This window comes from Lepidochelys kempii, chromosome 6, assembly GCF_965140265.1.
Source record: "Lepidochelys kempii isolate rLepKem1 chromosome 6, rLepKem1.hap2, whole genome shotgun sequence".
Taxonomy (NCBI): Eukaryota; Metazoa; Chordata; order Testudines; family Cheloniidae; genus Lepidochelys; species Lepidochelys kempii.
The window spans coordinates 111844893-111869061 of record NC_133261.1 but is presented as its reverse complement, the minus strand read 5'-3'; the positions used below and the strand labels follow the sequence as shown (position 1 = coordinate 111869061).

Sequence of the window (24169 nt, the reverse complement as noted above, 5' to 3'; positions counted from 1 at the left end):
AGTCCAAAATACCAATTTTTGATAGACAGCTTCTCCATATACATATCTAAACCATACCATACTGCTAGTTGTTATTCCAGGGCAATATTAAAACAAAAGAATGACAATTTTCCTCAAGAAAATAAGGACACTTTATTACAATAAACCAACTGGCATTCTCACTTTGTGCACAATCTGTTTGCCTTTGACAGCTGTATGTTGCTAAAAAATAAATAATACAACAAAAATCTTTTGCATTTAGACTGGTGTATAGTCTGAAATACTTTTGGATTCTCACTTTAAAATTAACAGTAAAGGGCATTGTTTATTTCCACTGTCCTGACTGTAGTTTATTTAAATGTAAGTAAAATAATAACCACATAGATAAAAAACTATTTTGAAATTGAATAATGCTTCATTAATAGAGAAATACTTGAGGAAAACAAATCAAGGGAAAGTGTCTAGTTATTGTCTAAACTTGTTTAAGAGATGTACATTCAAAGGTGATTTGCAAAGCATATGGGGAAGGGAATGAGCTTGTGCCCTTATGGCTTCCTTGTGGAGTAAAAAAGGGCAAAATGACCATTGAAAAGAAAGGGAAATTTTTTTTCCATCTTCTTCTCCACCTCAGAAAAATCAGGATTAACTCTTATTCTTCTTTTTAGCTGACTAACTCCTTGGCCAGGGAATTGGTGTGAAATCCCAGCTCTACTGAAGTCAATGGCAACACTTCAATTGACTTTAGTGGGGCCAGAGTTTCAACACTGCAGTGGGAGCTCTCTCAGCCGTCAGATGGTAGAGTAGGAGTTCTAAATATTTAAGAGTGTGTCCTCTCAAGTGGTTGTGTTAAATCAACACCTCCCTCCTCAAATGAATTTTAATTCATGAGCAAAAAATCACTCTTTCAGTTGCTCAGGATTCAGTTTCTTGTCTGGACTCTGCTGCACTCAGGAAAAAATAGAATAAAGACTTTATTTTCTAATATAAAAATACGTAGAATTGTTTTTACTAGAAAAATAGTACACCAAAAACTCAGTCCTCTTTATACATCATAGAAAGAAGCAAAAAAGATACACTTCTTTTATCCTTTTGCCAGAATACTTTTAAAATTTGTCTCATGCTACATGTTCTAGCTCACTTTCACTTAAATTTACAGGAATAACCTATATACCAGCATAAGCACCTATACTGTAGTATAACTGAGGCACTAGTTGCGGGGGTGGGGGGGAGGGATTGCATTGATTTCAAACAAATATAGTTAAAGCAGTACAAAACTATGTGTTGCTAAGCCCTTAAGGACTGCTACAGGAAGAGATCACCATCATTTCACTTTGAAACTGAAAACATGATTCTAACCAAGATCTGCTCAAACCCCCAAATATTACTATGCTGAAACAGAACCACCAATAGTTTTCATTTCTATAGTTCTTTTAATCAGGATCTGAAACACTTTACAAGCAATTATTTATGCCTCAAACCATCCCTGTGAACATGCGTAGACTTATTACACCCACGGGGAAGTGGAAGCACAGAGAAATTAAGTGACTTGAAGACCATACAAGTCAGTTGCACATTTGGGAATAAAAACCAGAAAAGTTCAAGCTTCCAATCCCCTGCTCTGTTTACCTGACCATACTATACTTCTTTCCTATTTATCAACAATTTATGAAATAAGTTCCCAGTGCTGCTCAGTCTATCAAATAAAGGAATCTCTTGCATTTTCCTTTTAAATTTGTACCTAGGTTAAAGATGAAATTAAGCAAAATTAAATACTTCACTTTACAGATGGCTGTGAGGAATATGCTACCACATAGCATTAATACAAACATATTGCATTTATGACAAAATACAATAATGCCCTGTACATATATGCACATGCACACACTCTACAAAACAATGCTGGAGGATTCTGAAAAGTACTGGGGTTGGTATGCGGGGGACAGATGGCAGATAATGCATCTAAAATAAAAACAGGATGTAAATTAGTTAGCGTTCTCTTCCATTGGACTTTGACACCACCAGTCTCACAACAATGATATTGCAGAAAGATGGCTGCCAGCAACAGTATTAGGTTAGAACTACTATTTTAAACATTTCATGGTTCATGCATGCTGAGAAAAAAAAAGAATCTCACCATGTGAATTTTCAGATTTTTGTGCTGAATAAAATGGGCATAACTTTTTTTTAAAAAAGCGAGAGTAGCTTTTCAAAGTAAACAATGAAAATTCTCTGAACAGGTTATTGTAGAATAAGCTGAAATGTTAATATGAAACTTACTTCAGTTTTTCTGCTTTAAATTGTTGTGTGCAGTCGTCGAACAGTTTTTGGTTCATCTCCATGAAGAGTTTCAGAGCATTGTATATCAAGCCATGTATTGTCCTATAAGTAAAACTTCGGGTTGAAACTCTCAGTACTTTAAATTTTGCTCTGGTCAACTGTAGCCAATAACTTACACAACTAGAAAATTACATTATTTTAGAATACATGAAGACAAAACTAGTTTATGGAAGTTTCATTTTAGCTACAGTATGGCTAATACAAATTCTAAATCATTAAATGTTTTAAGCAGCTTCAAATACAGTTTACTTACTCTACAGCAGTATTTGCCACTTGTTAATGAAAAATGTTCTTCAGAGGTTCTAATTCTCCTTTATATGATATTGTGCATCAATATACGGTTGCTTTAGAAATTTAAAAGTTGATACAATTTTAATCAAAATTGAATTATTAGAAAAAAATTAAAACAGTAGTATAGACCTCAGCAGATGATACAATTATACTGTCAACTGACTGAAATTCTATAAATATTTCTATACTGATATAGAGGAGTCTGCATACTGTAAAAATTATTCTGAAAGCATAACCACATCTATACACATATGGCAGAAATATATAAAATACTGAATCACAATAATAGGGCTCCTTAAAACTAGGGGAATTCTGTGCCACTGTGCAATGCAGAATTTTGCAGAATTCCCTGTCCCCCCCCCGCAGAATTGGGCTGCAGAGCTGCTGGCCGTCAGTAGGGGCCGCTGGACTCTGTAGAGCCCAGCTTGCAGTGAGCAGAGCACCCAGCCTGGCTGGCTAGAGGCTGCATACTCTGCTTGATCCTCATTCTCCTGGCAAAGGGTGAGGAAGGGCAGGGCTGCACCACACAACATCCCCTGGCAGGACAGTAAAGAAGCTGCAGGGAGTAAAGGGTGCTGGTGTCTGGGATGGGGGGGTGCCTCATGGCTGGGATCTGGGGGGGAGGGGCATGGTGGTGTCTGGGCCGGGGGGGTTCCCCACAGCTGGGTTCTGGGGCGATGAGAATGCAGGTGTCTGGGCTCTGGGGGCCCCACATAGTGCCCCCCCACTGGAACTTGGTTGTCCAAGGGGTTTCTTTAACTCTCTACTCCTGGGGAAATATTTTTTGCTGTTGTCTGTATGGTTGACATACTTGTTGACAAGTATTTTGAAATAAATTATCAAAAATAATTGAAACTGGACTGATTATATTATTGTGTTATTTTGACAAATAAAATATGCAGAATTTTAAAATATAGTATGCAAAATTCCTCTGGGAGTATATAAACAAACAGATTAGAAACAACAACAAATCTTCACCTGCATTATATAGTGCACATTGCCAGGAAAGTAAAAGTTTACTCTATAGAAGTAATCTATTATAAGTTACTGATCACCAGATCAGAAAAGAAATCAGTTACATCGTTAATTTGCATCATTCATGTTGGTTACACAGTGAGCGTGGGGGTGTAATGGATTTCATGACTTCACTCATGCTCAGGACAGAATGAATGGATGGCCATAAAAAGTGAGAAAAACAACTGGAAGTAACCCATATTTTTTATTCACAACTTGAATCTTTTTTTAGGATTACAGTTTTTCTTTTAAAAGTAATCCATATTATATTTTTTAAATCAGTATATCAATGAATTATCTGTATCCAGTTATTGCACACACTTCCCTCAGTATACCTTTCACTGAAGTTACTGGGAGATTCATCAGGCATTACTGTAGGCCAACCAATCAATAGTCCTCACTCCACAGCAATGAGCTATGGAACAACCACACTACCAGCTCTTGCACACTAGCTCAAACAAAATTGTTTTGCAGCTGGAGCAGCTTCAAAATGGGGCTGACTAGGAGTACTTTCATGCTTGAGTATTATACTATTGTGTGGATGGAAAGGGAAAAACAAAGGAAATATGTAGATAGAGAAAGTAAACAGGCAACAAATGCAGAGAAAGGGAAGAAGAAAAAAGAAAGAATAAGATGATTTTAATATGGATATAGTCAAATGATTATCAATGGAAAAATGTGGGTCAACAAAGTTTAGAGATCAACCATCAAAATTTGTCTTTAGTAACCACTAAGCTACTATGCAATACACATTTAATTTACTCAATATAAATAAACCAAAATAAAATATGGTATAGGAGAAAAGCTGCACTAAAACATTTTTACAGGAAAGAGCCCACCCTCTCAAATGCATTTCCTGGGCTCTCTGACAGCGACATGACATTTGCCCTCACTCATTTCCTTTCACATTGTTAAGGTCTTGGGGAGAAATATTGTCACTATGCATGATTATACTGTAGCTACAACAGGTAATTCACAAACACAGGGCATTTTAACCCTAATTGTTTGAAATGAAAGTTCAATACTGTTAGATAAGTAACATTACCAAAATTTAGAAAATCCTTTAAATATAATAACCAATATATTATTTGTACAAGAATCTCTTACTTGTTCCAATGTGTCTTTGAATTTCGGTACAATGATGGAAACATGATGGGCAAAATCTTTGCTGCATTGTCACTGATTAAACTCATAATGTACTCATTATTCCAGTAGTATAGTGCTCGTTCTGCCACCTGAAAGACATGAAGGTAAGCACACTACTTTATCTGCCTTCCAGTTAGCATTTACATACCATAAAGTTTGCTAAACAGAACTGAAATTAGGAAATAAAATGGCTTGGAGAGAATTGAGGATACCAAATATTAAGTATCAAAATATTTTAAAATTACCATCAAGAAATTCAAAGTTATGATTTACTTTTTAATCTGGGTCAGAACTGTGTATTTTACAAACATATGGCTACAAATCATTCTTAAGAAACATGTGTCCTGTGCCCTCCATTTTATCTATGATGCAGCACATTCACAATTTAAATAGAACCCCTGTGACCTGTTGGTGTCATGTAGGCAGTGACACACTCCTTACATTTAAAAAAAGGTTCTTAATCAAGAAAGTGGGTGCCAATTTGGTACTTCTACAGTTGCACTGCAGCACAGCTAAGAAACTTAAGAACTGCTGTGATCCAAGGATCTCTTGAAGCCAACTCGCAGAAGGCACAGAGGTACATAGGGATACAAGGATCCCATGGGTTCACTAAAGAATATCATGTCAGGTGTCTAATGAAAGCTTGTGTCGTACTAGTAATCAATCATTGTGAACTGTGTACACAGAACACACATGAAGAGTTACGTATATATTCTAAAAATTACGTTCTCTGAGAGTTAAGACAGGTCACTCAAAAGCTGTGCATCTGGAGACAAACTTCTACAGGCAGGGAGTGGGAGACTCTGGTGCACCACGATCCTTCTTGCCAGAGAACTCTGAAAGAGTGGCAGGAGGGTGGGTCATGGAATAGACATGAGCAACACATCTTGAAAAACAACAGATACGGAAAGGTTAGTTACTGTTCTTTTCTTCTTCAAGTGCTTGCTCATGTCTATTCCATGTTAGGTGACTCATAAGTGGTACCCAAGGAGCTGGGCTCAGAGTACATGGACATGCAGATTGTAGCACTGCTCTTCTGAACTTGGCATTCTCTCTAGCCTGCTGTGGGGATGGCGTAGTGGGAAGAGAAGGTATGCCATGACGACCATGTGGCAGCCCTGCAGATGCCTCAGATTGGGACCTGGGCCAGAAATGCCACTGATGAAGCTTGAGCTCTGGTCAAATAGGTGGTCAAGATGGCAGGAGGTGGTACACCTGCCTGCTCGTAGCATGTATGAATACAGGAGGTGATCCAGGATGAGATTCTCCAGGCTGAAACCGGTAGGCCATTCATCCTGTCTGCTACTGCCAAGAAGAGCTGTGTGAATTTACTGAACGGCTTGCTCCTCCCAATGTACAAGGCCAGGGCACTTCTAATGCCGCTCCCTGCATTCCTGTGTGGTTTTGGGAAGAAAACTGGCAGGAAAATAGTATGGTTATTATGAAGCTGCAAGACCACCTTTGGAAGGAGCTGGGTGGGGGTGCAGTTGAACCTTGTCCTTAAAGAACATTGCATAAAGTGTTTCTGAGGTAAGGACCCTAATTTCTGAGACCCTCCTGGCTGAGGTAATTGCCACCAGGAAGGCGACCTTCCAGAGAAATACAACAGAGGGCATGATGCTAGCAGCTCAAAGGAAGGGCCAGTGAGTCTGGATAGGACCAGGTTAAAACCCACAGTAGAACTGGTTCACAAATTTGAGGGTAAAGTCTCTCTACCCCTTTAAGGAAGTGAATGGACATATCATGCAAGACCACCGACCTACCATCCACCGAAGGGTGGAAGACAGATTGCCACTAGATGTACCTTGATAGATGTGAGGGCCAGACCCTGTTGCTTAAGATGGAGCAGGTATTCCAGCACAGCTGGAGGGATGACTGAGTCAGTGAGAGACCTTGTTGAGAAGACCACACCAAGAAGTCCTTCCATTTGGCTGGGTAAGTAGCTCTAGTGGACGGTACCTAGTAAGATCTGGTGAACTTGCTCTGAACAGGTTCATGGAGCATCCACACGGTCAGGTGAAGGGCCCTGAGGTTCGGGTGGAGTAAACGGCCATGGTCTTGCGAGATCAGATCCAGGCGGGGTGGGAGCAACAGCGGCGGTGCTACTGACATGTCCAGCAGCATGCTGAACCAATGTTGTTGCAGCCACACAGGAGCTATAAGGATAACCCTTACCTTTTCTCGCTTGACTTTCAGAAGGACCTTGGGTACTAGAACTGGAGAAAACACATAGAATAGGATCTCTGTCCATAGAAGCAGGAAGGCATCGGAGAGCCTGGACTGTGATCAGTAATGAGAAAAACTGCTGACATTTTTTATTCTGCCTGGTTGCAAACAAGTGTACCTGGGGAGACCCCCACCTCTGGAAGATGGATCTCATCACCTCTGGCTGAAGGGACCACTCACGATGAGAGGAGAAACACCTGCTGATGTGATCTGCTAGGGTATTCCAGACTCCTGGAAAATGGGAAACCTTGAGGTGAACTGAGTGTTTCATACAGAAGTCCCACAGACCAATGGCCTCCTAGCACAGGGTAAAGGAGCGTGCTCCTCCCTCTCTGTTGATGTAAAACATGGCTGCCATGTTGTCCATAAACACTCGCACAGCTTTGCCAGTGATCTGGGGAACGAACACTTGGCAAGCTAAGCAGACCACTCTGAGCTCCCTGACATTTATGTGTAGGGAGAGTTCTTCCAGGGACCACAGGCCCTGAGTCCTGATGTGCTTGAGGCGAGCTCCCCAACCTAGATCGGATGCATCTGAAATGAAAGATACTGAAGGCTTCAGGGGAGGGGTTTGTGACAAAGGAAAGGCCTGCAGCCATCTACTGGGGATCCTTCACCAGTCAAGGGAGGCAAGGACTGGGGTGGGAACTGTAAGCACTGAGTCCAAGTGGTGTCCGTTTGGTGATTACACTGGGCCAACCAAGCATGCAGGGGTCTGAGGTGTGGCCTTGCGTGCTGTACCATGTAAGTGCACACAGCCATGTGTCCCGAAAGTTTGAGGAAAAACAGGGGTGTCATGATGGGGTGGGCCTTAACCTTGGATATCAGAGCCGATATGGTCTGGAATTGAGCCTCTGCAAGGAAGGCTCTGGCCTGGGTTGAGTCTAATACTGCTCTGATAAACTCTATTCTCTGGATGGGAATGAGGGTCGACTTTTGCTCATTTAACAATGGGCCCAGTGCACGGAAGGTGGCTTGGACCAGGCTGATACTGTTCTTCAGTTGAGCCTCTGAACGACCCTCGATCAGCCAGTTGTCGAGGTACAGGTAGACTCGGACACCTTGCCTTCTGAGGAAGGCCACTACCACCATCATTCTGTAAAAACCTGAGAGGCTGCTGACAGACCAAAGGGGAGGACAGTGAATTGGTAATGAGTTTGGTTTACGATAAATCTGGGGAACCTTCTGTGGCCTTAGAAGATGAAAATGTGGAAATAGGCATCTTTCAAGTTGAGGGCAGCATACCAGTCCCCTGGATCCAGGGAGGGAATAATGGAGGCCAGGGAGACCATGCGGAACCTTCGTTTCTTGAAATAACTGTTGCGGCAATGCAGGTCCAAGATGGGTTGAAGACCCCTTTTGGCCTTCAGGATTAGGAAATATTAGGAGTAAAACCCCTTCCCTCTCAAGTTCTGATGCACCTTTTCCACAGCCCCTACTCACAGGAGGGCTTGGACCTCTTATGCTAGAAGTTGCTTGTGAGAAGGGACCCTAAAGAGGGATGGGGATAGGTGGTAGTGGAAGAAAACTGCGGGGTGTAATCTTCCTCCACCATACTCAGCATCCAGTGGCCTCAGGTGATGAGGGACCTCGCCAGATTGAACTGGGAGAGTCAGTCTGAAAACAAAAGGGGGGCAGAATCCGATGCGGTAATTGATATAATGCTCTTGGGTGTGCCTTCAGAAGTTCTGTTTTGGGCCTCCTGGGATCTGTATGACCCTGGTAGGAAGTTGAGGTAGACTGAACAGTTGTCTATACTTGTAACTCCTGCACAGTTTCTTGAACAGGTCCTGTAAAGACAGTGGAGCCAAGAAGCAGGCCGGTTGCTGGAGCTAAGGACTAAGGCCAGGAGCATCACCTCATGACCATTGTGGAAGCTGTTATGGCTGTTGTGTGAGCTGCACCTAGAGCTGCTTGGAGTGAGGCCCTGGCTACGGTTTTCCCTTCCTCTATCAGGGTGGAAAACTCTTGCCTGGAGTCCTGAGGCAGTGAATCTTTAAACTTTGCCGTAGAGTCCCAAATATAGGAATCATTCGTCCGCAGCAAGGCTTGTTGGTTGGAAATGCGAAGCTGTAATCCACTCGTTGAATACATTTTTCTGCCAAACAGGTCTCGTTTCTCTAAGTCCTTTTGCTTGGGGAGGGGTGGGAGCAGGGGGATAGCACCTGACTGGTCTTGCCTATCTCTCTCATTGGCCACTGTGACCACAATGGACTGAGGAAGAGGGTGAGAGTACACGTATTTGTACCCCTTGGCAGGCACATAGTACTACTTCTCTGCCCTCTTTGAAGTGAAGGGGAGAGAAGATGTGGTCTGCACACACCTAACTTGAAACATGAGCAAGCACTCAAAGAGCTAGTTAGTTAAATTTAATCTCTAGAAAGGGTGTTATAATTTTGTTTTACCTGTAACCATTTGTCTCCAATATTCTCACTCTTTATCACTTGAATCTCTGTTCTTTGATGATAAACTCATTTTTGTTTTCACTACAGATATATCTAAGTGCTGTATGTTAAGAACGCTGGTAATCATGAGGTGAAATTTACAAGCTGGGACATACTATTCCTGTGAGACTAACAAATTTATTAGAGCATAACCTTTCGTGGGCTACAGCCCACTTCAGTGGATGCATAGAATGGTAAGGAGAACACTTCAACCTCTCTGGCCACTCAGTAAAATATTTAAGGGTGGCAATTTTGCAACAGAAAAGCTTCAAAACCAGTCTCCAACAAGGAACTGCTGAGCTTGAATTAATATGCAAACTAGATACTATTAACGTGGGTTTGAATAGAGACTGGGAGTGGCTGGGTCATTACACATATTGAATCTATTTCACTATGTTAAGTATCCTCACACCTTCTTGTCAACTGTCTAAATGGGTCATCTTGATCATCACTGCAAAAGTTTTTTTCTCCTGCTGATGATAGCTCATCTTAATTAATTAGCCTCTTACAGTTTGTATGGCAACCTCCACCTTCTCTGTAGGTATGTATATATGTGTATTTGTATTATGACAAAGTTCCTCCTCTGCCTTTGTGGGTCTTGCGCTTATTGGCAGATTTACTTGCCTTGGAGCTTCACGGTAGCCCTCAGTTTGGCTGTTTTCGTGAACCCACACTCCACGTCAACACCTCCTGTGTCTGACCAGGAGTTGGGAGGTTTGGGGGATCCCGGGCCCACCCTCTACTCTGGGTTCCAGCCCAGGGCCCTGTGGAATGCAGCTGTCTAGAGCGCCTCCTGGAACAGCTGTGCGACAGCTACAACTCCCTGGGCTACTTCCCCATGGCCTCATCCCAACACCTTCTTTATCCTCACCATAGGACCTTCCTTCTGGTATCTGATAATGCTTGTACTCCTCAGTCCTCCAACAGTATGCATTCTCACTCTCAGCTCCTAGCACCTCTTGCTCCCAGCTCCTTACACGCGCACCACAAACTGAAGTGAGCTCCTTTTTAAACCCAGGTGCCCTGATTAGCCTGCCTTAATTGATTCTAGCAGCTTCTTGATCGGCTGCAGGTGTTCTAATCAGCCTGTCTGTCTAAATTGTCTGCAGAAGCTTCCTGATTGTTCTGGAACCTTCCCTGTTACCTTACCCAGGGAAAAGGGACCTACTTAGCCTGGGGCTAATATATCTGCCTTCTATTACTCCCCTGTAGCCATCTGGCCCGACCCTGTCACAATATATATATATATATCTATATCTTCTTACTATATGTTCCATTCTATGCATCTGATGAAGTGGACTGTAGCCCACAAAAGCTTACGCTGAAATATATTTGTTAGTCTCTAAGATGCTACAAGTACTCCTGATCTTTTTGCGGATACAGGACTAACACGGCTGCTACTCTATTCCTGTGAGTACAGCAGATCTAAAAGCTCTGTAACTGTTTGGTGGATCCTGGGCTGAGCACTTCAGAGACACATTTGGAGGTTTGTGTGTGCCTGTTGCTAACCTCTTCAAAAAAAAGCAAGGTCTGAAGCTATTGGGGCCATACATTTTGTAAATACCCATGGGGCCAAGGAGAGGCCAAAATGTAGCACCGTAAATTGTAAGTGACACTGGACCACCATAAAACGGAGGAATTTTCTGTGTCCTTGGAACATGGAAATATGAAAATAAGGGTCTTTCAAGTTGAGAGCAGCGTATCAGTCTCCCGGATCCAGGGAGGGGATGATGGAGGCCAGAGAAACCATGTGGCACTTCAACTTCTCGAGATATTTGTCGATTTGCCACAAGTCCAGAATGGCCCCCTTTTGCCTTCAGGATTAGGAAATAACAGGAATAGAATTTTTTCCCCCTCATTTCCCAAGGGATCTCCTCCAATGCCCCCAGCTGCAGGAGGTTGTCTACCTCTTGAACAAGGAGTTTCTCATGAGAAGCATCCCTGAAGAGGGAAGGGGGTTGGGGTGGTGGTGGCCGAGAATTGAAGGGTATATCCTAGCAATACAATTTCTAGCACCCAGCAATCTGAGGTAACCCGTGACCAGGCCTAATGGTAGGGACGAAGGTGGCTGAGGAAAGGATGAGGCAGATCCAGGAAGCTGACTGGGGCATCGCTCTGAAGCGCACCCTCAAAATGCATGCTTCTGGCCCCCATGTTTCACCGGGCCAGGTTGTGCAGGTGAACGGGAGGAGGAAGGGCGGTGACTACTAAAACTTGTGTCCTTATCCCTTCTCCTTGCAGACCCTTGTCGAGACTGTCAAGGCCTTAGTAGAGGGGGCATCTGGAACTGTTTTGACATAGACTGAGGCATATGTAACCCCAGTGATCCTGAGTGTCCTTCAATCTGTGGTTTCAGAGTAACAGTCGTGTTAGTCTGTATTCGCAAAAAGAAAAGGAGTACTTGTGGCACCTTAGAGACTAACCAATTTATTTGAGCATAAGCTTTCGTGAGCTACAGCTCACTTCATCGGATGCATAGTGTGGAAACTTCAATCTTTGCAGCCTCACATCCATCTGTTCTGCAAAGAGTCCAGTCCCATCAAATGGGAAATCATGGATCAAGGACTGTATCTCCTGGGACAGGCCTGCAGACAGAAGCCAGAAACAATGCCTCATGGCCAGCGCTGAGGCGACCACTCTGGCTGCCGAATTGGCCACATCCTATGCCATTTGGAGGGAACACCAAGCTGCTGTAGTACCCTCCTCAACAAGGGCCCCAAATTTTAGGGCTGCATCCTGGGGCATGGAGTCCTTGAATTTATGGAGGGAGTCCCATAAGTTGAAGTTATCTCTCTTGGAAGAGCTTAGTGGTTTGCAACTCTGAACTGGAGACTGGCTGTGAAATACATTTTCCTTCCGAAAAGTTCCAGTCTCTTGGCCTCCTTACTTTTGGGGGTGGAACTAGATTGCCCTTGCTTGTCTTTTTTGTTGGCCACAGAAACTATCGACAACCCTGGGGGGCGGGTGAGCTTACAAGTATTTGAACTCCTTGGCTGGGACGAAATACTTCTTTTCAGCCCTCTTGGAGGTGGGTGTAATTGAGGACGGGATTTGCCAGAGGGCTTTGGCGATCTTTAGAATCCCTTCGTGCACAGGCGGGGGTAGATGCAGAGAGCACATTAAACAAAGTGTCTGATTGCTCCACCATCTCTTCCACCTCTAGGCCTAACTCAGTGGCCACCCTTTGGAGCAGGGCTTGGTGCTCCTTAAAATTGTCCAGTGGGCTAATTCATAGATTCATAGCTACTAAGGTCAGAAGGGACCATTATGATCATCTAGTCTGAACTCCTGCACAACGCAGGCCACAGAATTTCACCCCCCCACTCCTGCGAAAAACCTCTCACCTATGTCTGAGCTATTGAAGTCCTCAAATCGTGGTTTATAAAGACTTCAAGGAGCAGAGATTCCTCTAGCAAGTGACCCATGTCCCATGCTACAGAGGAAGGCGAAAAACCTCCAGGGCCTCTTCCAATCTGCCCTGGAGGAAAATTCCTTCCCGACCCGAAATATGGCCATCAGCTAAACCCTGAGCATATGAGCAAGATTCATCAGCCAGATACCACAGAAAATTCTTTCCTGGGTAACTCAGATCCCATCCCATCACAGGCCATTAGGCCTATTTACCATGAATGTTTAATTACCAAAACCATGTTATCCCATCATACCATCTCCTCCATAAACTTATCGAGTTTAATCTTAAAGCCAGATAGATCTTTTGCCCCCACTGCTTCCCTTGGAAGGCTATTCCAAAACTTCACTCCTCTGATGGTTAGAAACCTTTGTCTAATTTCAAGTCTAAACTTCCTGGTGGCCAGTTTATATCCATTTGTTCTTGTGTCCACATTGGTACTGAGCTTAAATAATTCCTCTCCGTCTCCGGTATTTATCTCTCTGATATATTTATAGAGAGCAACGATATCTCCCCTCAACCTTCTTTTAGTTAGGCTAAACAAGCCAAGCTCCTTGAGTCTCCTTTCATAAGACAAGTTTTCCATTCCTCGGATCATCCTAGTAGCCCTTCTCTGTACCTGTTCCAGTTTGAATTCATCCTTCTGAAACATGGGAGACCAGAACTGCACACAGTATTCCAGGTGAGGTCTCACCAGTGCCTTGTATAACGGTACTAAAACCTCCTTATCCCTACTGGAAATACCTCTCCTGATGCATCCCAAGACTACATTAGCTTTTTTCACGGCCACATCACATTGGCGGCTCATAGTCATCCTATGATCAACCAATACTCCAAGGTCCTTCTCCTCCTCCTTTACTTCTAATTGATGTGTCCCCAGCTTATAACTAAAATTCTTGTTATTAATCCCTAAATGCATGACCTTACGCTTCTCACTATTAAATTTCATCCTATTACTATTACTTCAGTTTACAAGGTCATCCAGATCCTCCTGTTGGATATCCCTGTCCTTCTCTAAATTGGCAATACCTCCCAGCTTTGTATCATCCGCAAACTTTATTAGCACACTCCCACTTTTTGTGCCGAGGCCAGTAATAAAAAGTTTAAATAAGATTGGTCCCAAAACCAATCCTTGAGGAAGTCCACTGGTAACCTCCCTCTCTAATGCGAGAGGGCCCCACCATAGCCTCATCTGGAGAGAATGAGGAGGATAGGACCACTGAGGGAGGGTCCGGGGCATCATCCCCCATGGTGGAAGGGGGTCTCGGGGTGGGCACCTGCCCTTCCGCCCCAGCATCTGCTTGCACTTTGTGCACCAAGCCCGGTGCCATCGGTGCTGCCTGATGCTTGTCTGATGCGGCAACCGACGATTGGTGAGAAGGGGGCATCGACATAACAGGCATGCCCCAGGCATTCCAGTAAGGCCATTGCGCTGGCCACTGACCCTGCTGCCAGGACAGCATCGCAGAGGTGGACACAGCCTCAGGAGCTCAGGCTTGATGGTGCTGTCTCAGTGAGAGGCTGAACTTCCCTGCCACAATACCCACAAGAGCCAAAACCATGATGTGGGTGGAAAGCTGAAGATCCTCAGCTTATGGTCATTAACAGGTACCTCTACTGCCCTGACAGAGAGGCAAGGGGCAGGAAGTTGGGTGCAACAATCACTAAGTCACCTGGCCCTCTGTGCTCCCTATCACGGGCTCACTGAAGTTAGGCACTTATGTGCTATTTTTTCAGCATTTTCAACGTACTAAAATCAGTTATTTTAAAAAAGTTTAGTACATATATATCTAAAACGATCAATTCACTAACAATGTAAAAATCCTAAACTGAAGATCTGGTTTTATGAGTTCTTTGAAGTACAGACCTGGAAGTGCGGACTGGACACACATTTGGCTAGCTGTCTGAACAGAGGCTCCATAACCTTTACAAATTCAGATGGTTCAATGACATCTAAAATTTCCTCTAGTTCATTTAAAAACATGACTTCTTTTGGACTGTGAGTCTTTGGCCAGTATTTGAGCAGTGCCATCACCACCTGTAAAAAGAACGTTTGCAGGAAAAAAATTAATACACAATTTTCATAGCAACATTTTAAATATTTGACTTCCACTTTTGGACTAAAGTGGATTTCTAACAGGAATTGTCATCGTAAACAAGTACGTTTGTTACTGTACTAATGAGGTATAAGAAGTCTGGTTACTTACCTTGTACAGTAACTGGAGTTCTTTGAGATGTTTGATCCCTATGTATATTCCACTCAAGATGCACATGTGTACCATGCACCTGAGACCAGAAGTTTTTTCGCTAGCAGTGTCTATTTGTCCACGGCTACACCCTTGTCCTCCTCATGCTCCAAACTGAGGATTTAAGGGGCGGTCTGGACTGCCTCTCTAATTTCTTCGCTACTGCAAATAAGCTTAGGATAACAATCCAGAACAGAGGGGAGGGAAGGCAGGGACCACACACCTTGAAGAACTCCAGTTACTGTACAAACATTTTCTTCTTTGAGTGATGGTCCTTCTATGTATTCCACTTGAGGTGACTCACAAGAAAGGTGTGAGGAACCCTACTGTACTACAGATTGGAACAGCTCTGCTATGAAGGATGCATCTGCTGTAGAAGCTTGTACCAGGGTATGCACCGAGCCCTACATTGCCACTCTACAGATATCCAGAAGAGGGACATCTCGAAATGGAGTGGAACCCAGGGCAAAGGGAGGGACTGAGTTCCCCTACAGCCTTACCAGAAAGACTAGAGGGAAGACCCCAAACACAAAGTGACAGAAGGACCATCAGGCCTGGCCTGGACCAGGGCTGCCAACTTGGTGTGAGGTCCTGGGACTACTTGGTGAAAACTCTGGCTTACCCTGAAATGGGTGAGACTGAAGGTGACCCAGCCTGAGAACTGAGTCAAATGGCAAAAGAGGAAGTTACTTACATGTAAATGGAGGTTCTTTGAGATGGGTGGTCCCCATCTATATACCACAGTGGGTTACGCACATGCACCATGCGCCCAGAGTTGGAGAGTTTAAAAGTAGTGTCTGGCCCATGCATGCGCCCTGGCTTGCCTCATGCCTCCAACCAAGGAAATAAAGGGCGAGGCAGACCGACCACCTCTTCAGTTACTTCTCCAGTTCAAATCATACAAGATTCAAAGCAGAGGGCAAGAAGAGCAGGTAGTGGAATACAGATAGGGACCACACATCTTGAAGAACCTCCAGTTACAAGTAAGTAACCTCCTCTTCTTCTTTGAGTAATGGTCCCTATTGTATCCCACTGTGGGTAACTGACAAGCAGTAAATAAGTAGGAGGAGGGCTCGAGGATGTGGACAGCAGGGTTGAACAGAGAACCGTCAATCCAAAGGAGGCATCAGCAGCTGAGTCCTGTACTAGGACTTGCAAACATGTGGCTAGAGCTCCACATGGCTCCAGGAGGGTTAACTCCTGAAGAGACACTACATTTGTTGCTTGAGCTCTAGTGGAGTGAGCTCGTATCTCTGTGGGGGGAGGGAGGTTTAAGAGCTGACAGAGTAGAATGTAACCAGATATCCATTTGGAAGTTCTCTGGGTGGAGATGGCATGCCCACTGATTCTCTCTGCTAGAGTGACTGACAAAGTCTCAGGGACTTCGTGACTGGTTTTGATCTCTGTAGGTAAAAGGCCAATCTCGAACATCGAGAGAGTGGAGTCTACATTTTTCTGCAGATGTGTGCAATATGGGGAAAAATAAAGATAAGTGAATAGATTGGTTAAGGTGAAATTCCAAAACCACTTTAGGGATAAATTTGGGGTATAGGTGTAAAGAAACTATCTTCGTGGAACAGTGTATGGAGGGTCTGCCATCATTGCTCTGAGTTCACTAACCCTCCTCGCCAATGTGATGGCTCCAAGGAAGGTGACCTTCATGGAGAAGAGAAACATGGGGCAAGTAGCTAATGGGGAGCCTGGTCAGTACCAAAAGAACAAGATTCATGTCCCATTGGAGCACAATCTTTTGAGGAGTGGGAAAGTTCTTATCTGGTCTTTCCAGAGTCAACTGGCTAGCGAGTGTGTGAAAATAGAGTAGCCTTTAGTAGGTGGAAGGAATGCACTGATCGCCACTAGGCGGACTTGCAAGGAGTTGAGGGAGAGACCGGATGTCTTCAAAAGATAGGATCTAGTCTAGAATGAGTGGAATATCCATAACTTCTGGTAGAATGCCTCTTCATTGTGTCCAGGACCAGAAGCATTTCCATTTAGCTAGGTAACATTTCCTAGTCGAATCCTTTCTGCTATTGGAGAAGATGACATGGCTGAAGAGCATGTACGTTCTAGGTATGATGGCCATCCAAATACCATGCCCTGAGGTGGAGTGGTTGTGGATTGGGGTGTTTAATCCTCCCATTGCACTGGGTTAGGAGCTTGGGGAACTAAAACTGTCAGGGCCAAAAAGGGGTGATCAAGATGACTGTCACCCTGTTCTGCTGGAACTTGCGTAGCACTCGTGGCAGAAGCAGCAGCATAGGGAAGCATAGTTGAACTGGTCTGACCAGGAAAGGAGAGCATCACCCTGGAAGTTGCAGCCTATGGCTCCTCTGGAGCAACAAGTGATGCACTTCTTGTTGGCCTGGGAAGTGAATAGATCTCTTGTTGGGGTTCCCCAACACGTGAAAATGTCATGCACCACCATGTTGTGAAGTTCCCACTTGTAGTCAATTGCAAAACATTTGCTGAGGGAATCTGAGAGTGCATTCTGTGTCCCTGGAAGGTAGGCTGCAGACAGGGTGATTTGATTGCTGATGCACCAGTTCCAGAGATTGCCTGCTTCTGCACACAGGGAGGCAGATCTCGCTCCCTTGCTTGCTGGTATAAAAAACCATCATAATGTTGTCTGACCTCAGGATGTGGTGAAAGCGAACAAATGGAAGAAAGGATTTGCATACCTTCCTTACTGCCCATAATTCCAGGACACTGATGTGCATTCTGTACTCTCAAAATGTCCAGGCTCCTTGTGCTGTGTGGTTGCCCATATAGGCTCCCCAACATAGCAGGGAAACATCCATAATGATTGTCTTGGCCAGTGAAGAGGGGAGAAAGAGAGCACCCATGCATGTGAGATGAGGATTTGTCCATCACAAGGAAGGACTGCATCTTGGCAGGAACTGTCAGTGTGAGATTCATGCAATGACAGCCTAGGCAGTGAACTGAATGTAGTCATACTCAAAGGCGGAGTCTTGCAAATGGAGTGACATTTGTGTACAAAGTCAGGTGGCCAAGTAGGGACAGACATGTTTTGACTGTTACCCAAAGGTTGCTCACAATGTGATCTATGATATCTTCCATGGTCTAGAAACTGTGAGCAAGTTCGCCCCTGTGGTGACAGACTTCAAGGTTGCTCCAATGAAGTCCAAAGATTTCATGGGAGTAAAACCAGATTTTTTAATGTTTACACTGACTCCCCAGTGAGGAAAAGAGGTGGAGCATCATACATGTCAACGTATAGGGTTTCTGGCGAGATTTGGTGGTGAGGAGCCAGTCGTCAAGGTATGGGAAAGTGAGGAGGCCATGACATCTGACGTGAGCTGCTACCACTGAAAATACCTTGGTAAAGACTATGGAGGTGGTAGCTATTCTGAAGGATAGTACTGCAAATGATCAGAGCCCACCATAAATCTGAGAAATTGTCTGTGGGCAGAAGCCATGACCACATGCCATTTTTTCTAAAAATGGAATTATTGCTGCCTACATGGCTGAAATTTGAATTTGTGAATGAAGTGGTTGAAGTGGCGGAGGTTAAGGATTGGTCTCCACCCAGCCTTCTTCTTGGATATGAGGAAACAGGTCAAGTAAAACCTGTAACCTAATACTGTGGAGGAAAATGCTCTATTGAACTCCTTATAGCAGCAAGGAGCACCTCCTGAGTGAAAATACTGTCATGAGAGTGGTCCCCAAAGAGGATTGGGGAAGGGCAGTTTCGGAAGAAGTAGTGTTGCAAACTCAGTTGTATAGCCAGCACCCACGTGTCCATCATTATCACACCCCAGGTGCTGAAAAAGAGTGCTAGGCGATCCCCGGAGTACTGGAGTCAGGTGGTGTTGGGCTCAGTGAACCACGGTTCTCAAGCTCGCATCAAAATATTACTGGGTTTGGGGGGTGGGATTGGGATGTTGAGGCCAATGTGGAAGGAACATGGAAGCAGGATTTTTCAGTCTTCTGCCTTTTATGCAGTGGTTTGTAGCGTCTCTGATGGTAGAAGCGTTGAGCTCTATACCTTGATGGGGTTGATTGGCGATGTAACTTCCTCTTAAGAGAAGGTGTGTATGCACCCAGTGATCAAAGGGTAGCCCTAGAGTCCTTTAGGGTGTATAGGGACTCATCCATGTACTGATTGAAAAGGTGAGATTCATTGAAGGGGAGGTCCCCAATGGTATTCTGGACCTCCCAGCAGAGCGCTGAGGCACAGAGCCAGGACTCCCTTTGCATAACAATGGTGGTAGCCATGGCTCTGAGGAAGTATCAGCTGCCTTGAGTGCAGATTGGAGGGTGATTCTGGCTATTAATTTTTTCCTTCCTCCATTAGAGCTTGGAAATGAGAATGATGCTGCTGTGGGAGGCTGTTGGCAAATTCCTCAAACTTAGCATAGTTCAGGAAATCATATTTAGCCAATAGTGCTTGACAGTTGGCTATCGTGAACCAAAAATTGGAGGACAAGAAAACCTTCCTCCCCAATAGTTTTACATGTTTATCCTCCTCCCCTGCAGGAGTAGATCTGGGGTGTTGTTGCCTGGACCTTTCCGAAGTGGCCTGAACCACCACTGAATTGGGAGCTGGATGAGAGAATAAGAATTCTGACCTCTCTCTCCGTCCTTTTCGGGGTAGGAGTGCACGTGGTCAGGGTGTGCCACATTGTTCTAGTGAGCTCCAATATGGCCTCATTTACAGGGAGGGCTATTCTTACAGGTCTAGAGGTGTGGAGGATGTCTAAGAGCTTGTGCTGGAATCCTGGATCTCCTCTATTGGAATCTGAAGTTTCCTGGCAACTCTGCGGAGGTGGTCTTGGAACTGCCTGAAGTCACTGGGGGGGAAGGGGGAGATGCCAAAGTCACCACATCAGCTGAAAATGATGATTGTAGTCCGGCCAGTTCCAGGGAACCGCTGGAACCGGAGCGTAGTACTCCTGCTTTTCAACTGGATCTGGGGGTAAATGTGATCCTTCCTTGGAGGGAAGGCAGGTAGCAACTCCCTGGTGGATCAGATAGATTCTGAAGGTTGTTACTCATCCCATGATCCCCAATATGGTCAGTAGGAGGGGTTGACAGGTAGTTGTGGGGGTCCCAATGGCATGGGATACCAGTGACTCCAAGTTGGGTGAGGCAGTGGTTGGTCCCACGGCTGTGTAGATCTCCTGGGAAATGGGTAAGGATGGTATGGGAGGAGCAATTCCTCTAATGATTCCGAATCTCCTGAGAAAAAGGCTGACTTGGGTTCCAGTGGTGGTACTGCCGGTGCCATTGGAGAGGTGTACATTGTGTACGGAGAGGAGGGGATGGGGTAACAGGCTCCGCCCTGTAGGCAACTCCCTGAAAACAGAGGTTCCCAATGAAGGAGGGGATTCTGGATCCAGGCGGGCAAAAATGTCCTGTGTGACCATGGATCCATATCTCCCAGGTGTCAGGACTCTTTCTGTCCAGGCTACTGGTGCCAGCAATGCTGATTGCATCCAAAGGTAATCAGACTTTGCTGGTGCAGGAGGGTCCCAGGTCTTGTGAGGAGCTGGGGGATGGTGGTACCAATGGAGCACAGTCCAGAGCTGGCAGAGCTCAATGTTTCGGAGCTTTTTCTTGTGCCTATGGGACCAAGGACATACTAAGTCCTCATGGGCTGAATGGGTGGATTTGCTTGCAGGCATGTCTGATTTCTTTGAAGTGGACTTAGAGGAAGACTTAGTCCCATGCTTATGGGAGTGCTTCCTGACTAGGCCCCGTGGTGTGGTGGATTCTCTGGCACTGAAGTCAGACTTAGCAGCAGGAGGCACATTCCTTGCTGATTCAGGCCAACGTACAGAACAGATTTTGACCGGATTGCAGCCATAATCTCCATGAGATATTTGCAGAGACCAAGTGCCTGTCCTTCTAGGGTATGGCTGGGAGACGACTGACAAATACTGCACCAAGCCATGAGGTGAGTTTCTCCCAGGCAGTAGAGGCAGTGCTGATGGTCGTCGCTGACTGAGAAGGATCGTGGGCAGGAGGCACAGAGTCTGAAGCCTGGAGTTCTAGGCATAGTCTGATACTCAAGTGGAGTACGGGATGGTGGTAGGTTCCCCTGTAGCCTAATCTGTGAAAGATACTAAAAACTACTAAATCTATAAAAGTTATTAAAAACTATTAACTATTTAATTTATATAGTTTTTCAGAACGACATCAAAGCTGAGGACACTAAAGGTTTTGACCTGGACCATGCAGCTGTGAAAAAGAGACCTGAAGAGGTGGTTGGTTCACCCTGCCCTTTATTGCCGTGGTCGAAGGCACAAGGCAAGCAAGGACACATGTGCGGACCAACAGACACTACTTCCAAATTCTCTGACTCCAGGCACATGGTGCACACATGTAACCCCGCAGTGGAAAACAACAGGGACCATCGCTCAAGGAAGAAGGGGACCATTAGCAGACCAGGTCAGCAGGACTAAAGAGAAAAAACACTGCACGTAGCCACAAGGCAGCAGAGCAGTTGGCAAGTAATTTTTCCACATGAGGGGGAGGGAGAGGACGAGGATGAGAGGGTCCTGACAGGCTGGGGTCAGACTACGAACTCATCGAACAATCCATCAGCAATCTCCTAAAACTGCACTCTTGCGGATTGATAGTCTTGGTGAGAGGAGGGACAGATATTACACCTGGAGGGGGTATGAGCTTTCCTGGGGCAAAACAAGCAAGCGTCATGGTCGTTGCTTACCAGGAAGACCCGGGAGCAGACCACGCGGATCTTGAATTCTGAGGTCTTGGGCATACTAGGCATCCCATACAGCGGTTAGGGGGCACCTCAGGCCCCTGGACCCTAAAACTAACTCTAAACTATTAAACTTACCTAAGAACAGGTAAAACTATTTACATTAGACAAAGAATGCTCAATAAAGCTGTGGACACTGAAGGGTTAGGATTCAGACTATGGGTGGTAGAAAGGTACTGGACGAGCAGTCATTCCACACATCCCCTAACAACCTCGGAGCACAAGGAGGAAAAAGGTGCAGGCACGGACCGACAGACACCACTAGTGAAAAATCTGGTCTCAGGCACATAAACCATATGTACACATTGAGTGGACTACACATAGAGACCATCACTTGAAGAAGAACCAAAAGGATTCTTGTCCCAAACAATCAGTGATCAGGCATGTTGCTACGTCATAGAAATTACTATTTCCAGACTAACACTTGTTACTCAGCTGTGAAGGTTAAAAAGTGCTACTCCAAACATGAACAGTTACAGACATTTAAAAGAATAGTGTGAAAGTCATCATCTAAGGATAAAGAAAGTAATTCTGATGCCAAACAATCATTAACACACCCATAAGCTGGAAATTGCTGTCTGTGCAATACTAACATAACTCTGGCTCCAATTTTTGCTTTTTTGTTGCTTTCATATGTAGGACTTGATCCTGAAAACCTTTCCTCATGCAATTCCAGGTTTGCAAGATGAGGCCTCTAAATTGTAAAATATTATTTTTGGATAAAAGACATAAGAAGTTCACAGATGACTACTATGAATATATATGTGACTTTTCATTGCTAAAACTGATACAACTTTATTATTATCACCACCATCTCTTATCTTCCTTTCATCATACTTATCAAAGGTTTAGACAGGGCACAAAACATGTAAGATAAAAAACCATACAATTTTGAAAATACTGGGTTTTTGGGGGAAGACTATAACAATTCAGTTTTTATGTGTAATACTTATAGAATTGTTATCATATCAATTATATCAGCTCTTGTAACAGTTACAGGCACCTTCTAAAACTTAAGAGTCTCAAAGAACAGGAATAATGGCTTTCTGCATGTTGCTTCACTTATGAATGGCATGATGTAAGGCAGTTTGCTCAAGCCTTTTTGATGAAGAGTAAGGCATTCTAGTGGTTTTGATCACTAAATAACGAGGTGAATGCTTTTATTATGGATGAAGATTTTTTCCAATGTTTCTGTCTCCAATCATCAATAAAGAGGCACAGTTCAGATTTTTTCAGTCTGTGGCAGTGTGTCAATGAATAATGTATTAAGTTTGGTGTCAGAAATTATTTTCTTAATATTAGCTAAGGGGTTTTCATATTATTAGATGTTTGTTTTCAACTAATGTGTAATTATAAATGACTGGAATAGCATTCCTCAACGTTAAATGTTAGATAAACTCTTCGGAAATTTCCACCTTTTTTTTTGTAAATAAGTAAGTTTCTACATTTGTGTTTTGTAATTTAATATAAAAAAAGTATGGCAGAGTGTGTGAGGTGGAAGGAGAGGAGCAACACAATTTTTTTGCCTGTGTGACAATAGGGTCACGGCAACTCTAATTAATTAATTCTAGAGCAGACCTTATTAAGAAGAGCTGTGCTTAACTGATGGGCTGAGGAGAACTAAGACTAATTAGGCTATCAGACAGATGATACAAAAGGCACAGGAAAGAGGTGGGAAAAGAGGGAAGGAGAACTAGAGAGGGAGAGAAATCGCTCTCCCTTGCTTGCCTCAGGTGCAGAGGGCTTCCTAAGACTGTAGGGGTGAGGCTATATAGTGCAAAAGGGTGGTGGAAAATAATATTGTAAATAAACTGCACCAGGTGTTTTACCAGCAAAAAGGTCTGAAAGCTGTTTGTGGACTTCAACGGAGGCAGGAGCGAGTGGGCCCTGCCACAGGATAGCAACCTAGAAACAACTACTCCTTTGCCACCCTCAATCTGGGAGTTGGATGGTGTCACTGCTTTGGTGCCTCTGTGCCAATGCATTATTTCCAGCTGTAGATCAATGAATCTGCACCAAGGGACTGAAACATTGACAGGGATCATGCAGCAACACAGCTTCCTGTAATTTATCAATCTCTGCTATTCTTATTTTCAGATACTAATGACAAACACACCTGTGCCTCATTTAAAAACTTGCTTTCTTCCCCCTCTGCCCTTTATTTCATTCTGCATATTTTGACCTTTTTCTAAAAATGAACACAAATTTAAAATATTTTTATCTTCTCCACTATCTTTTTCTCATCAGATTTCTCTCCTCTGCTATCCCCTATTCTTATCTAAGTTTATTTCTTTTTCACTCTAGTATATTTTGCCATTTTGCACTGCATTTA

At 44.2% G+C, this 24169-nt stretch overlaps 1 protein-coding gene and 1 long non-coding RNA gene across 5 annotated transcripts in view; one reads left to right on the top strand and one right to left on the bottom strand.

Annotated features, from left to right (window-relative positions):
- The window catches only part of PPP2R5C (protein phosphatase 2 regulatory subunit B'gamma), a 191974-nt gene that overhangs the window by 20007 nt on the left and 147798 nt on the right, over positions 1–24169 (bottom strand). For 3 of the 4 annotated variants that reach the window (XM_073349665.1, XM_073349666.1, XM_073349668.1), the window contains 3 exons: positions 14714–14884; positions 4729–4856; positions 2257–2358 (listed from right to left, as the gene is read on the bottom strand). In XM_073349665.1, the coding sequence (XP_073205766.1) occupies positions 2257–2358; positions 4729–4856; positions 14714–14884 (401 nt within the window). The remainder of the gene's footprint in view (positions 1–2256; positions 2359–4728; positions 4857–14713; positions 14885–24169) is intronic. The other variant, XM_073349667.1, reaches the window with a different exon arrangement.
- LOC140913375 (uncharacterized) lies at positions 4963–23100 on the top strand. Its single transcript, XR_012159566.1, has 2 exons — positions 4963–9631; positions 21237–23100. It is a non-coding gene; the product is annotated as an uncharacterized lncRNA (long non-coding RNA).